Source organism: Ambystoma mexicanum, chromosome 14, assembly GCF_040938575.1.
Source record: "Ambystoma mexicanum isolate Mex_15411 chromosome 14, UKY_AmexF1_1, whole genome shotgun sequence".
NCBI lineage: Eukaryota > Metazoa > Chordata > Amphibia > Caudata > Ambystomatidae > Ambystoma > Ambystoma mexicanum.
In genome coordinates, this window is record NC_090940.1 from 480,286,862 (window position 1) to 480,302,497 (window position 15,636).

Below are 15,636 nucleotides of genomic sequence, written 5' to 3' on the forward strand. Positions count from 1 at the left end.
TGCGGGGTTGGGGAACATAGAAGGAGAATATTTTCAGCATTACAACTGATGATTAATAAAGTTAATAATAGTAAATAAGCATGCACATTAAACCAAAAAACGTGGCCAAAACAAAAACTGTTCTAAGCCAAGCCAGAGATATTTAGGACTCTTCCTATTTGATATAAAAGATACATATATTGACATCCTGGCTCTCTTGTAGCCTTGCACAGAGCCTATTTCCTACAATGTAACCATCTTGAACCCTCCAGTCAAATATTGTGCTGCAAAAATGCCACTATAGGTTTGCGCTGCAAAATGTGCCATTTCATGCCACAAAATATGCCATTTCATGCTGCTAAATCCTGGAGGGTCTGTTTTGAGTTTGGAAAATATCAAATGTAATACTCTGCGGTTATCACTAGATGTCCGCCTATGTATAGCATGTGAATCTAAGCAGATGCAAGCATCATAAATAAGATTACTGTGAGTAATGTATCATATATTGCTGATGCTTGTGAATCTGCTTACTATCGCATGCTGTGCATATAGTCCGACATCTAGTGGTAATCGGAGTATTGCATCTATCTTTTGCGGATCGAAAGGGGACATCGACATGGGCGTGCCTGTTACACTATCCCTAACGTGACGTGTAGTGTACCCAAAGGTTCCTCAGTTTTTTTTCCCATCAAACTAGTTGTCCTTATGCAGACCTCGTAAGAGATATTTCAGATTCGTAACTTTTGTCCCATGACCAATTGTCGTTTAGTCTTTGACTTTCATCTTCGGCTACTTATGGACCCCTACGCCGAAGACTACTGCTTTCGGCGACTGGTGCATCATTCGCTGTCGACCGTGTGGCCTAGGCAATCCGGCCAGGGCTTATACAGTAGGGAGAATGGGGTCCTGGGGGTTGTTTCTCGGAAAATGCCTTTCCTTTTCCCCTCTTTCCCTTTCTGGTCTGGCTGCCGCTCTTTATCTCTACTATGGTAAGGAGTACATTTAAATTTTGCCCGTCCTGTACTGGCAAATACCCGTGGAAAGACACACATCGCAAGTGGAACAAGTGTCTCCCTCGTGACCATGTCGAGTAATCCTGCAAGTCTTGCAAGCTTTTCTGTCCAAAGACGCTAAGACACAGGCAGACGCAACCGTGGACGGCCTACGCCATGCAAGCCAAATGTGGTTCCCCCGTCGTCGCCATCGCCTCGAGTGACAAAGATTCTAGCGGCAGCCATGGCTCTGATGCGGAGGCCATAGACCTTTCTGCTGAACTGCCTGGTTCCCAGCTGCCCATTCCCAGCCGCCCATTCCCAGCCCGACACAGGCCACCGGTACTGCTATGGGGAGATCACACCCCGCGACTTCGGCACACCTGCAGAACCTAAGGCTAAGCAGAAAACTCCATGAGCTCACTCGACTGATAGGTTGAGGAAGCATCGCACACCAACAGGCCCGCCGAAAACTTCGACGGCGCCTACCGAGCCTCACGATCGGCCGACCTCCCCGCAGCGGTATATTCGACAAGAATCGCTAATACTACCATTCTTGTGAGTCATTGATGTGCAGTGCAACCTACTTCAGGAGGGTCTCCAAGAAGTCCCGGAGCCAGTACAATCACGCCTACTGGCGATTGTCACAGAAGGGAAATGGGTAACCCGCAGCATCCCACAATGCTGTCTGCTGGATGCAGCAGACACGGCGGGGCGGTCCCTGGCCCAGGGTACTTTACTCAAAAGGCACGCCTGGCTCAAGAACATCCCTAATAAACCGGTGGAAGACATTAAATTGTTTGGAAAAGCTGTGGTAATGCCTTGGAGACTGCGGAAAAAAAGGACGAGACACTTAATTATCTGCATCAGATCACTGCTAGACCGTAGCAACAACGGGGAGGTAACTCTCGCTGTTCCTATCAGGGCCAGTCTTTTTCCCGTTCTTCACACAGTATGGCACAGGAGGTACACCATGGTCCTTCGGACAAGGCGCAGCTGGCAACAGCCAATACCAGCAGAGGGGACAGCGAAGAGGCAAAGGCAGAAACTCCACCCCAGGAGGCTCCCTTGGTTCTGCTCAGAAATGACTCGCCAGTCCGGGTCCCCTCCCATGCATTCCCGGTTAGGGGACATTTAACATACTTACTTTCTTCACGCATAGGAGGGGTTCACTTCAGACCAGTGGGTGCTCAAGACCGTTGCCCACGGTTATTGTATAGAGTTCCACCAGCCACCTCGATACCGTACACCAAGAACCAGACTCCTATCGCCAGCACACTTGCAGGTTCTGCTGGAAGAGGTGCAGATCCTTCAGGCAAAGGGTGCCATAGAATTTGTCCCCATTAATCAGGTAAACAAGGGTTTTTAGTCAGTGTACTTCCTTGTACCCAAAAAGGATCTTGCCATGCACCCTGTGTTAAACTTGTGCTCAGCGAACAAATTTGTGAAGCCACAAGTTCAGAATAACAACATTGCAGGAAGTAATCCCACTGTTAACAGAGGGGGATTGCGTGGCAACATTGAATATGAAAGATGCGTACTTTCATATTTCAATGTTGCCAGCGTACAGAAAGTACCTTAGGTTCATGATGGAGGACAAGCAGCATCAGTTCAAGGTCCTTCCCTGCAGAATTGCCTCAGCCCCAAGGGTGTTTACGAAGGCACAGGCAGTCCACTCTATTCTATCCTTACCTCGATAATTGGCTAATAACAAGGGATTCATATGGAACATGCCTATGAAATACTTGATTAACGAAAAAAAAAGTCCAGCCTAGACCCCAGCCAAGTCAGACCAAAGGCGAGCTTGTCTTCCCCTCCAACAAGAGGGTTCAAAACCTGCTGTTCCAGATCCTGGTAATGATGCCTCCTGCATTTATTTAGTCGATGTGGGCCCGCCAACCCTGGTTCTCTAATCTGATGGCAATGTCAGTCTCACCTGCGAGGAATCTGTCATGCCCGTACAAAAGGGGGAAAACACTTGATCCATGCCCGCAAACTCTCAATTTAGCAGCCTGGCTCCTGAAGTCAGAGTTCGGACCCCTCCAACTTCCTCAAAGATGCATGGACATAAAGAAGCACAGAAACCTAAAACCAGACATTGCTACTCCAACAAATGGAAACGCTTCATTATCTGGTGTAATTCCAAGAGCATCAATCCCATGGACTGCTTACCAACATATATTGTCCTGTACCCGACTCGCCTACTAGATTCAGGCCTGGTTTTCAATTCCGTTAAGTTCCACTTAGCTGCACTGAGCTTAAACCACGTCCCAGAAAAAGGTTTTGTGGTGGAAAAATCCTGTGATCAAGGATTTTATTGAAGGGGTTAAAAGACATCACCCCCCCCCCCCCCTATCTCCAATCCAGCTCCTGGCTGGGTCCTGAATGTTGTACTAACTAGACTAATGGGGTCTCCCTTTAAACCCATGCATAAGGCTAGCCTTAAAGCACTCACTTACAAGACCGCCTACCTGGGGGCAGTCACATATATATAAGTAGAGTTAGTGAATTGCAGGCCCTTTTAGTTCAAGACCCATTTGTCTCAATTCACAAGGATGAGGTGGTCTTGCACACTCACCCACAGTTTGCGCCTAATTGTATTTCAAAGTTCCTTGTGAACCAATCCATAGAACTACCCACGTTTTTCCAAAACACCACTAACGTGGCAGAAAGAAGCCGTCGCACATTTTATGTGAGGGGAGCGGTGATCGATTATCTGGAGAAAACAAAACCACTAAGAAAAACAATTTTTGTTTCAGTGGCAGCTGGTAGCGAGGGGACCATGTGTCTAAACCAGCCACTTCAAAGTGGATCGTAAACTGCATCACACTGTGCTATACTCCCGCTAAGAGATCTATCTTTCAAGACTAGAGCACACACTACTTTGGGCACTGGGGCTTCCATAGCATTCATTGCAACTGTTCCTCTTGAGTCCATTTGTAAAGCAGCAACCTGGAGTTTAGTACACACCTTTACACAACACTACTGCCTAGATGCACACTCTAGGTCTGAATCTCAGGTGGGATTAGTGGTGCGAAGACATCTCTTTGCTACTGTTCCTTCACACATCCCACCACCATTTGTGGGTACTGCTCGCTAGTCTATGCACAGCATGCGATTCTAAGCAGATTCACAAGCTTTAGAAGACATGCATTACTCACCATAATAGCATTTCTGATGATTGTATTTGCTTAGATTCACATGCACCCACCCCCCCCCCTTGGAGTAGAAGGAACATAGACATATTACACCTTTCTCTCTCTGTACTCGCTCATGGTAGTCATAAGGCTCCCTCACTGCAGGAAAAACACAATTGGAATGGACCTCGATGTGTGAGGTCTCTCACAGTAGCTGAAGTGTTAAGCAAGATTGTGTGCATTTTCCTTTGGAACACTACAGCAACCTTGACCTCCTGGCAATAGGAACCCAACCTTTTGGTATAAGTCTGTACTACACAGGTTGGTAGTGTGGCTGAGCAGCCAGGCTTGTATCAAGAGCGGTCAATATGAGCATTAGGGTTGTAACATAGTTTCTGATGTTTGTTAATCTGCTTAGAATCACATGCTGTGCATAGGTCCGACATCCAGTGGTCACTGCGGAGTATTGCATTTTGTTTTTCGTAGTCGAAAAGGGACGTCGACAAGGCGTGTCTGAAATACTATCCCTATAGTGACGTGCGTTATACCCACAATCCCTCACGCGTCGAGGTCCCTCAGATTGTTTTTTTCCGCCCAGCTACTGGTCGCCTTTACGCGGAGCTCCTCGAGAGACATTGCAGATTCCATCTCCTCGACCTTTGGTCGTTTACCTATTGAATATATAACATATCGATCCCTCCCTCGACGCAGTTGTGAAGCTGTCTCTGCCGAGCAAGATCTTCAACGGAGGGGACGAGCGGAGGAGATCCTTCGGCGTTGCCGAACACGTGGCCTGGCCTCGCAGGCCAAATACAGTAGGGAGAGTGGGGTTGTGGGACATCTCTGGTTCTTTTCTGAGAATGCCTTTCCTTTTCCCCTTCCTTTCCCTTGGGGTCGTTATCACGATTTATTGCCTCGGCTATGGAGAGGACACCCTTTAGGTTTTGCCCATAGGGTTGTAACATAGTTTCACAGTGACAGTTATTCAAATACACACTTGCACTCAAGGTTTCTTGATTGAACAACTATTAATTTAAGTCTGTTATATAAGCCTTCTTCAGAAAACCTGTAAAAATTAGAATACACTTTAAGAATGTGTTTGTTTCTCTAAATCAGATGATACCCATTGTGGATGGCACACACACTTCCTACACTATTGGGTGATTTAAATAGCTAGGACACTGGACATTGATTTATTACTGGTACATTTAGAGCAATACTGAGTTTGATGCAAAGGTTAGATTGGGGAATAAAACAAAGGTTAACAAAATGTATAAAAGGGGAACTACTTTTTTAAACCTTCCAATGTCCAGTAAATGTAACCCTTTCCTGGGGAAAAGGTAAAGGCACAGAGTCAGAGGTAAGAAGAGTTTTTCAGGGAGCCAGGATAGCCAATGCTGGTTGAACAAAGTCTAGGGGAGCTGAAGATCTTCTTTGCAGGTAAGCAAAGTCTTGCACAATGTTTTTAGAAAAGTTTGTAGAAATAAGATGCATTTTAAGGGCCACAAGCTGGGAGGCTTGTGAGGGGCAAAGATGCAAGCAACTCTGCAAGGCTACCCAAGACCAGTCTCAACTGAGAACAAGTAAGGCTACACCACAAGAGGCAACTCCTCAACTTTACAGTACGTTTGGTTAGAAGGAATGGTTCCAGCTGGCTTCTGTACAGCTCTGCCGATCCTTTTTTTTCCTGGGCCTCCGTCGTGGGCGACAAGAGGGAGGACGCCTGGGGACTACTGCACTGCAATGGAAGGTCTGCGGCAGCAATGGGCAAACTTCAATTCAGCGGCACTTTGCGGTTTCACCTCCTTGCGTCTGACAGCAAATAGCAACACTGCGGTTCTCCGATACCACTTCAGACTTTCCTCGCATCTGGGGGTCCAGCACTGTTTTGAGGTGGCTCAGGTTTGGTCAGTCTTGCTTCAGGGAAGTCCGGAGGATCTTCCTGGCGCTCGGGTCCGACTTAAAAGCGACCCACTCGATTTGGTGTTCTTCTTCCTGGCACTTCGGTTCCAGCAGCAGTGGAAGCACAGCCAGCTCTGAGAGGATGTCCAAAAAAGTTAACTTTGGGGTTGATTGGTCCCACCAACCCAAAGGGAGAAGTCGTCCTTGCAGGGCTTCTCTAGTCGGAACAAATTCGGAGCTTCAGCACAGCAGCAGGTCTTCACCGGGCAAACCAACGGTCCAGGAGTTGCAGCAAGCGTCTCTTCCAAGTTCTTCGGATTCCTTCGTCCAGTGGTCAACTCTGCCTTCCAAGCAAATAACTTCTCCTTTAACGCAGGTTTCTCCCATTCATTCCAGCCTAGCTGTCAATCACACAGCAGGGTGGCTGTCCTTGCTGGACAGCCAGCCGGCCAATCACCTTTAGGTGCATTCCTGTAACCAAGGGGATTAAGCACAGGGAGTTTCGGGCACCTCCCCCTTTCTGCAGCTGCCAGACATACCGGATCCAGAGGCGAGCTTCACTCGTGAATCCTGCCAAAGGCAAAACAAACAAAGGGACCAAACCTGGTTTGGCGCGTAGAGTAAATCTCAAGGTGGACGTTTCCGACAAATGGTGAAAAAAAAGACCTGGGCCATTTTGACAAAATGGGCACCCATGGGTGGCTTACGGTAGCTGCGAAAGCAGCCTGCGGTAAACACACAATCGTAATAAAAAGTAAACCACTGCCACCAGCCATTAATCGTAGAAAGGGAAATATACAGATGTTACATGAAAAACTAGAAAAAGGAGATATTAAGTAACCCCTCCAGCACCCTATAGTAAGATAGTGTGTGCTGGATCTAGAAATTTACAAAATGTAAGTAGTCATTTTCACTTCACTGCTCTTGGAAACAGTAGTTTCACCAAGAGAAGGTATTTAAACCTTTGGGAAATCTTCGACTTCTCTGTGCCACTGCACTGAAGGTGCTGTGTGTCGCAATACAAAGATGATACCTTTTGAGTTTGTCAGATTCCAAAATCAAGAGTATAAATCACAGCAAAAATACATGAGTGGGGGGAAAAGGGCTTGCTCTCTCTCCAGGTTTGTAATAAATTAAAAGTCCTAAAGTCCAGCAAAAAAAGCTGGGGTCTCTAAGGTAGAAGGGAATTAGCAAATTTCTAAGAATTCTCCCTAACAGCAAGGAATGGCGATGTATGCATGCATCCTAAAAAATTACTTTGATGCTGTAGACAATGCAGGTAGAACCATAACAGAAGGGACACTCCTAAAACGCCATGCATGGCTTTGCCAATCAGGCTTTAAGTTGGAAACGCAGGCAGCACCCCTCAACATGCCTAACTGAATGTCCTGTTTGGGAAAGCGGTTGAGGATGCTCTAAAGTCAGCCAATGAAGAGCATCATACTCTTAAGTCTCTAGGCCAGCTCGCAAATAAACCATCAGGCCAAAGAGGAAGAAACAATTGTCACTTTATAGGATAAAACTCGCAGAGGGGTTCCGCATATAGCCAAAATTGAAGCTAATCTGGGATTCCAATCAAGGACAAGACTCTCAAGACTTCCAAAGAGGCCAGCGTAGATCTCCTGGCTGGGGGACTTCCTCCACTTCCAGAGGAGGAGCAACACCTCTGAAACAATGACCACCTGCTTCAGGTCTCTTCCCATGCCTCTCCAGTAGGAGTGCGTATTACACACTTCACCCACGCATGGGAGGGAATCTCCTCAGACAAGTGGGTGCTATCAATGGTGGTGGGGGTTATCGTGTGGAATTACTACAGCGACCCTCCAACCACCCCGTGTCTAAATACCACCACGTAAGGGGAGCAACGCATGTTTCTGGAAGGCTTCAAAGGCTAAGATCTCCTGATGGATTGCCTCCTATATTTCAGAAGCGTATACCATTCAGGGCATTCATGCTCATCTTGTACGTGGCAAAGCAGCTGCTGTTGCCTTTCAAAAATATGTTCCCTGGGAAACCATTGCCAAAGCAGCTACTTGGGCTTCCCCATCAGCTTTTTGTAAGCATTACTGCTTGGATCTGAGCTCCTGGGCCGATGCTCAATTCGGCCAGGCTGTTCTTAATGTTTTTCAGTAGGGAAGTTCCATCCACCCGTATTACCTGTGAGGAGTGCTTTGGAATCTCCCACAAGTATGGAGGAAAGGGGACTATGGACTAGGAGTAAGGTTGGCACTACGGTAGTAACTTTGTTATTCCATAGCTAGCAATGCATTGCCATGTAACGCCAAGGGCACATTCAATAAGTATGGGAGCAACAGTTGCTTTGCTTGCAAATGTCCCACTGGAGGCCATTTTCAAAGCAGCTACTCGGAGCTTGGCACACACCTTCACACAACACTGTTTGGACTTATTCAAAGTCGGATCCACAAGTGTCAGGCAATATTAAGACACTTCCAGCCCTTCGGCTCTCCTGCCTGCTTCACTAAACACTGCTCGCTAGTCTATGAAAAACATGTGAATCTAAGCAAATTCACAAGCTCCAGAAGACCAATATTACTTAACAGTAATTGTCTTTCTATAGCTTTTTATCTCCTTAGAATCACATGCACCTACCCAAGCGGGAGGAGGGTACACACATATACAAAAGAGGCTATACTGTATGTGACCCACTCCATTGCGAACATCCCCCACAATTTCAGTAACCACTCTAGGTTAGGTGGAGGGTGTCTTTGTTTCCATAGTTTTGTTATCGCCAGCCAAGCTGCTAGCAACGTCATCATAAAAGCTTTGCGGTGAGCTTTGGTTTGAAGGGAAAACGCTGGGTCGAACAGCAGACAAATCCATTCCCTGGGGGTTCGGGCCACAACTATCTTGCACATTAACTTCACATATACGAAAATATAAAAATCATAAGATTTTGACGCATGAAGAATCATGGGTACCCGACACCCATTTTTCAATTTTGAAAAAAAAATTCACAATCTGCACCAACCTTAGATGACAGCCTATGCCAAGCATGAGGTTCTAATATTTTGTTATACTTGCTTAACTGGAATTATTGGTGTTGCTGTGTGTGGCATCATTGTAGCCCTAGACCACTCATCCACCCTTCCTGCAACACAGCCTTGCTGCTCAGCTACATATCTTGAATGAAGGTGTGGCTAAACGGTCTACTACTTCACCATAATAGGGCAACCTCCTAAAATGTCCCCCTTCCCAGGGCTGATATTTCTAGTGCATCTGAACACACCCTTGGTCAATGACGATCCCAGTAGCCAAGGAAAGGCGCAAAGACTCTTCCCAGGACATCTACCTTCAAGCCAGTAGTGAAAATCCTGGCAAGGAAGATTCCAGGGAGGAGGGAAACCTGAGGAAATGGCTTCCAACAGCTAGACTAACACAAGAAGGCAGCATCAAAGCAGCAAACGGTTGCAGGAAAGGGACAATAGCTGATGGCTCTCTCGGGGTACCCCACCTGCAGATGGCGGGTAGTTTAGGCATCTATCAATTTCTGGACATCAGCAGTTACCCGCAACCCGTCTTATTATTTTGACAATAAAATGGCCCAGAATATGGTTCCAGAGTGGAGGGCTCAGCCCAGCAGATGTGGGCAGTCACCAGGAGTCTTCAAGAAGCCCTAATTTGGACCTCTGTTGGCAAAATAAACAAGCTGGATATTCCCAGGGAACTGCATTTAGCAGTATTGCCAAGTGAGGCCTTTAGAAATGGTGGGAAAACTCCTTCAGCAAGTCGACGGACCTGCCTCCTCCCAGTTACAGGAACAGTAAAACAAGAGTGCAACATGGACATGCCACAGCTTAAATACCCCCTATAAAGTGTCTGGACAAAGACCAGCCAACCAATCTCTAAAAAGGGCTGAGGGTCAGGTTATCAGCCATACTGGTTCATTGGTAGGACTGCCACTTGGCAATACCAAGGGGGGAGAGGGATAGTACTGTGATCTATATTGACCTTAACCACTTGGGTCCAAAATGGAGGATGCCATTGTGGGCAGAGCCCACGTTGCTAGAACAGCTTTTTCTAAGTCTACCTCCTATTCACCTAGGCAAAGGCAAGCTCTGAAATAGAAAATGACAAATAAACTAAGCCTCAGTCAAGGGCAGAAAGCTCCTTGCGTGTACTTGAAAAATGCAGAGCAGCCATGTACCACTTACCATTCCCCATGCACCATCTCTGCTTTCCAATTAAACTGTGCTGCATGTTGGGCCCATCTTTGGAAAGAAAGAGCATCACTGGGAGAGAATGTGCACAGTGCAGCTGCTTTGCCACCACTTTTTAAATACTTCCCCTTTGGCGTCTATATTCCTCGTATGTGAAGGAAAATAAGTTATAGGCTACAATTACGTAAGATTTAATAAGCAATGTGCATCTTTTTTGGTCCCACTCAGGTTCCAGACTTATTACTAAATACAAATGATCATGTGGGTTTACAACACATGTAAATGTTTCAATTATGTATTTGAGACTTTTGTTTATTTACCAGGTTGCAGAGTTACAGATGAAATTCTACATCTTGTACCAAACATTGACAACTTCAGGTTGACACTGAGAGCTATCAAATTGTGGGCCAAGCGTAAGTCCTCAAATGTCTACATTGATTTTTATTTTTATATTCATCTTCTGTGCATTGGCTACAAGTTAACTTGCATGTTTTTGTTTACTTACAGGTCACAACATATATTCCAATATACTAGGTTTTTTGGGTGGTGTATCGTGGGCAATGCTAGTTGCAAGAACATGCCAGCTGTATCCAAATGCCATTGCATCAACACTGGTGCATAAGTTCTTTTTAGTGTTTTCCAAATGGTAAGATTGTTAAAAACTGTAATTTCATTGCTTGCACTCGTTAAACATGCTTTTAAACATGTTTGTACTTATCTACCACTAGCCCTTTGTCTATATTGCCATCATCCTTCTCATTCTGCTTGCAATTTGTCTGCTGTTCTCCTTCGCCAGCTCTTTAGATATTAACTGAATTTCAGGCAGGCCTGGAAAGACCGATCTAAAAAGATTGTGCTTTCTTTAAAATCATAAGAATTGGGCCTATTGGTGCCAGTCCAAAGTCTGAGGGTAAAGTTCCCTGCTGCACCTATGAAGAGGTGCCATAGTTCTTTTTTTGCCATACATTGGTTACTTGTCTTTTCGGTAGTGATCTCAACACAGGGCTTCCCAGGGATACTGATGTGTAAAGATGTGTTCCTTGTCTTGTTTGGAAGTGCCTTAAAGAATATAAAGTCATTTTGTTTGTGCACTGCTGTGTGTAAGTCTTAAAGGTTTTTTCTGAATACCACTTTTTTTCCAGCACTGTATATTTCATAGATTCACATGCTGTATGAATATTCCCCGTCATTAGGCTGGGAATCCTCAGTAACCTAGAAAAGTTTAATTTTAAACTGAAACCTTTAGTCACTTTTGTGGTCTAGTACAGTCATTTTTGGGGCATACTAACCACAACAAATAGAAAAGGCTCCCTTTGCACCACACCTGCAGGCCATCTTCAGATTGTGCGGTAAAAAATGTGTTGAGATTACTCAAAAATCTGATATTTATTTCACGTTTTATATTTTTCTTAAACATATTTTATTGGCATTTAAACATGGAGAACAGTTAACCAGGAACAAGATACTCAACAAACAAAACAGTCTTCATTCGGTCTTATGGTGTCTTCAGCGTCTGTCTAGGGGCAGGGGTAGGTGAATTCATAAGTTCGAGTGCCGAGGATGGGCTAAGTCGGGCGTCCTCGGGAGTTTGGGTGAGTCTCTTCCTGGCGTTGGCTGTTACTGTGGTTCCCTTCAGGGGGGTTTGTAGTCTGCGGTAAAGTGTATGTCTCTTAGGCGGGCTTTCCCTGATTCGAGGGTGTTGTTTGCTTCATCCGCTCTGAAGTTGGCCCCTTCTTGCCATGCCTCGGTCCACCTTTCCAATTCTTTAATCCAGCGTTCGTACCACGGGCCCTCTGGGGACTTCCAGGCCATTGCTATGGTTCTTTTCGCGAGGATGCATGACAGGTCCTTCAGCTTGACTACATGTCTGTATTTGCTTATTCTGGGGTGGGCTCCTAGTACGCAGTCCTTTGGGTCCCATTCATATCTGGTAATGCCCGCAGTTGTGCAGGTCTGCTTAACTCTGGACCAGAGTTTCGTAGCCTTATTACAGGTCCAAAACATGTGGATCAGGTAGGCTGTGTCGTTGCCTCATCAGGGGCAATTCGATGATGCTTTCTTGTTGAAGGTCTCCACCCGCTGTCGGGTCATGTACGTCCTGTAGAGGATATTCAATTGTATCTGCCTGAATCTGGCGTTGCAGGACACCTCTTTGGGGTATAGTCAAATTCTTTCCCATTCCTTGTCCGTTAGTGTATTGCCCATGTCTATTTCCCACATCTCCTTAAGTGCTGTGCTTTTGGGGTTGGGTTTGTCCACCAATCGGCTGTAGAGCCGGGTCACTGGTTTCAAGCCATCGGCTAGATCGTACATCTCTTGCAGTAGAGGATCCGGGGTGGGCTCCTCGTGCCAGATGTCCCATTTATTTCTAGCGGTCTGCTTGAGTCGATGATACCATAGGAACTGGCCGCTGGAGAGTCCCTCAACCTTCTGCATTGATTCGAAGTGTCTGAATTTGTCCTCTACAAACATGTCCCCCCACACACAGATCCCAGCTCTCCCAGCTTCTCGCTGCCTTGAGGTCTGTTGTGGTTTTGCATACGTCCACCAGGATGGGAGTATTGGGTGAATATGGGTGGCTCAACTGTAGAATGGAACGGGTTCTGGTCCAGATCTGTCTGCCCAGTTTTGCGATCATGGGGACATCATGTGTCTGTTTCAGTGGGTTCCAAAGTTCTTCCTTGGGGAACAGTTTGGAGGGTATCTGCCTTAATAGCTCCAACTCATTGTTCTGCTCATCTTGGAGCCACCTTGTCACGTGGATAAGTTGTGCAGCTAAATAGTACATCTTGAAGTCGGGTAGTTGCACCCCACCTTCTTTGTGAAGCAGCGTGAGGATTGATAGGGGTAATTTGTGTCTGGATGGGCCCCATAAGAAGTCTCTGATCAGTATTTCAAGCGTCTTGAAGGAGGTCGGCCGAATGTAATGTTTGTGAAGAAGTATAAGAAGCGCGGGAGGATTATCATTTTTGCAATGGCTGCCCGGCCCATCATTGCGAGTGGTAGTTTCGACCAGAATTTCATGGAATTGCGGAGACCCTTCAGTGCTATTTCGGTGTTATGGTCGTGTGTGAGTTCCGGTGTGTGGTGGATGTTGATTCCAAGGTATCGGAATGTCTCGGGCTGCCATTTTATCCCCACTTACGGTAAGTCGGATCATGTCAGGCCTTTGAGTCGTGCCAGCGGGAATGCACAGGATTTCGATCTGCTAAACTTGATCCCAGAGTAAAGTTCGTAGTTGTCGAGGACGTCAAGTATGACTTGTGCGTTTACGTGTGGGTCTTTCATATACAAGAGTACATCGTCCGCGTACAGAGATATTATGGAGTATTGGTTGCATAGCTTGATGCCCGCATCAAAAAACTGTTTTTTTAAAATAGATTGGTTCCAAGCCGAAGATGTATAACATTGACGATAGTGGGCATCCCTGCCTGGTACCTCGCTGTATCTCCCAAGGATTCGATATCATTCCTCCAGTTTTCACTCTTGCCGTCGGTGAGTTGTAGAGTACCTTGATCATCTCACAAAGCCCTCGCCAAATCCAAACACCCTCAGCACTTCAACCAGCCACTCTCAAAAAGGCCTTGATGGCGTCTAGTGTGAATACCGCAAGATCTTCATCTTTCGTGTAGGTTTCCACCATAGTGTGTTGAAGTCTTCTTAGGTTAGCCGCGGAGTTGTGTCCCGGGACGAAGCCATTTTGGTCGTCGTGAATTAAGGTCCCCACTACCTTTGCGAGTTTGTTGGCTAGAATAGTGGTCAGGATCTTGCTATCATAGTTTAGCATCGCTAATGGGCGATACGAGTCGCAATCTGTGGGCGGTTTGTTAGGTTTGAGCATGGGGACTATGATTGTCTCGTTCATGGTGTTGGGGAGAATCCCTTCCTCGTATGCCTCCATGAAGACCTTGTGCAGTATTGGGGTGATGGTAGCTTCGTAAGCTTTGTAAAATTCGGGTGGAAGGCCGTCACTACCAGGAGTCTTGCAAGTGGCCAGGTCCCTGATAGCTTCCGTAACTTCTTCTGTGGTGATCTCCATTTTCAATGTAACTCTGTTCCTCGGATAGTCTCGGGAGCCCGATCTCTTCCAGGGTGATCTTGATTTCGTCTCTGGATATTTGTTTGTTGTGGGAATATAGTCTGCAGTAGAACTCCACAAAAGCGTTATTGATGTCTTGTTGGGACTTGTATGTTGTCCCGTTTTCGTCTATGATCTCTGTTGGAAAGTGCCTTGGTTGTTCGCGTTTGCATAACCAGGCTAGTAGTCTGCCTGGTTTATCAGCTTCTTTGTGGGTCTTGGCGGTGTTTGTTGTGAAATCAAATTTGTCTGGCCTGTCCCAGGTTGTGCGGCATTCGTCGGGAATTTCTTGTAGGGTTGCTTCCAATTCCGGGGTCTCGACAGTGCTCATCTCAAGTCACGTTATTTCGGCTTCTCGTTCCTCTAACGCCGCCATCAGGTGTTTGCGGATGCTGCCGGCTCCCGATAGCACCTCTCCTCGTATCACTAGCTTCATAGCCTCCCACAGCGTGCTCCAGCTTGATACAGATCCTTTGTTATTATCTATGTAGTCCTCAAGTTTGTCACCGAGGGCTTCCCTGAATTCTTGATCCGTGAGAGCTGCGATGGGAATTCTCCATGTCTGGATCGGTGGTCTAGGTCCCCTTAATTTCCATTCCATGATTATTAGTGAGTGATCGAAGTTCGATCTGCCTAGGTATGTTGTTGTGTCTACCATTGAGGTTTGCTCTTTGTTGATAAACAAATAGTCGATCCTTGTGTGGATCTTATGTGGTGCCGAGTAATATGAGTAACTTCTTTCGGTGGGGTGTTCTCTCCAGATGTCTACTAGGTTGAGTTGTTCCAGCATATCGTTAAGTGCTTCAGTGGCGGCGTTGCGTGGTTGTCGAGGGGGTGCAGATCTATCCATGTTTCCGTAGCAATTGAAGTCGCCGCCCCATATGAAGGTCCCTTCCCTGTGATGTCATTTTGGCGCAGAGTACTTTGAGGTGCGACGGAATTCCGTGTTGCGGAAAGTAGGAGTTCACTATATAGATCGCAGTGTGCTCGATGGTTCCCCACATTATTAGGTACCTGCCTTCTCTGTCGGCCTCCGAACCCAATAGTTGGAATGGTACATTCGGGTTCACCCACGTGAAGACCCCTCGAGCATAGCTAGAGTAGGGTGCTCCTTTCGAAGTGCCTCCCCATCATTCTGCCAACTTGGATGAGGACTCCTTCGACAGGTGGGTCTCTTGGAGTAGGGCGATCGATATCATCTTTCTGCGGAGATAGGATTGAATACGATTCCTTCTCAAGTATGATCCCTTGCCCCGCACATTTCATGTTATCACTTTCAGTTGTGTCGCCATTGGGATGGAGTGATATACCCTTTGCGCCTACCCATTTTGTTGTTTCTCAGCGACTGTTGATCCTCCTCGGTAGTTCTC

General features: G+C 46.5%; 1 protein-coding gene across 5 annotated transcripts in view; it reads left to right on the forward strand.

Annotated features, from left to right (window-relative positions):
- PAPOLA (poly(A) polymerase alpha) overlaps positions 1–15,636 on the forward strand; it is a 1,157,717-nt gene that overhangs the window by 122,330 nt on the left and 1,019,751 nt on the right. For all 5 annotated transcript variants that reach the window (XM_069637718.1, XM_069637721.1, XM_069637720.1 and 2 more), the window contains 2 exons: positions 10,512–10,601; positions 10,696–10,834. In XM_069637718.1, the coding sequence (XP_069493819.1) occupies positions 10,512–10,601; positions 10,696–10,834 (229 nt within the window). The remainder of the gene's footprint in view (positions 1–10,511; positions 10,602–10,695; positions 10,835–15,636) is intronic.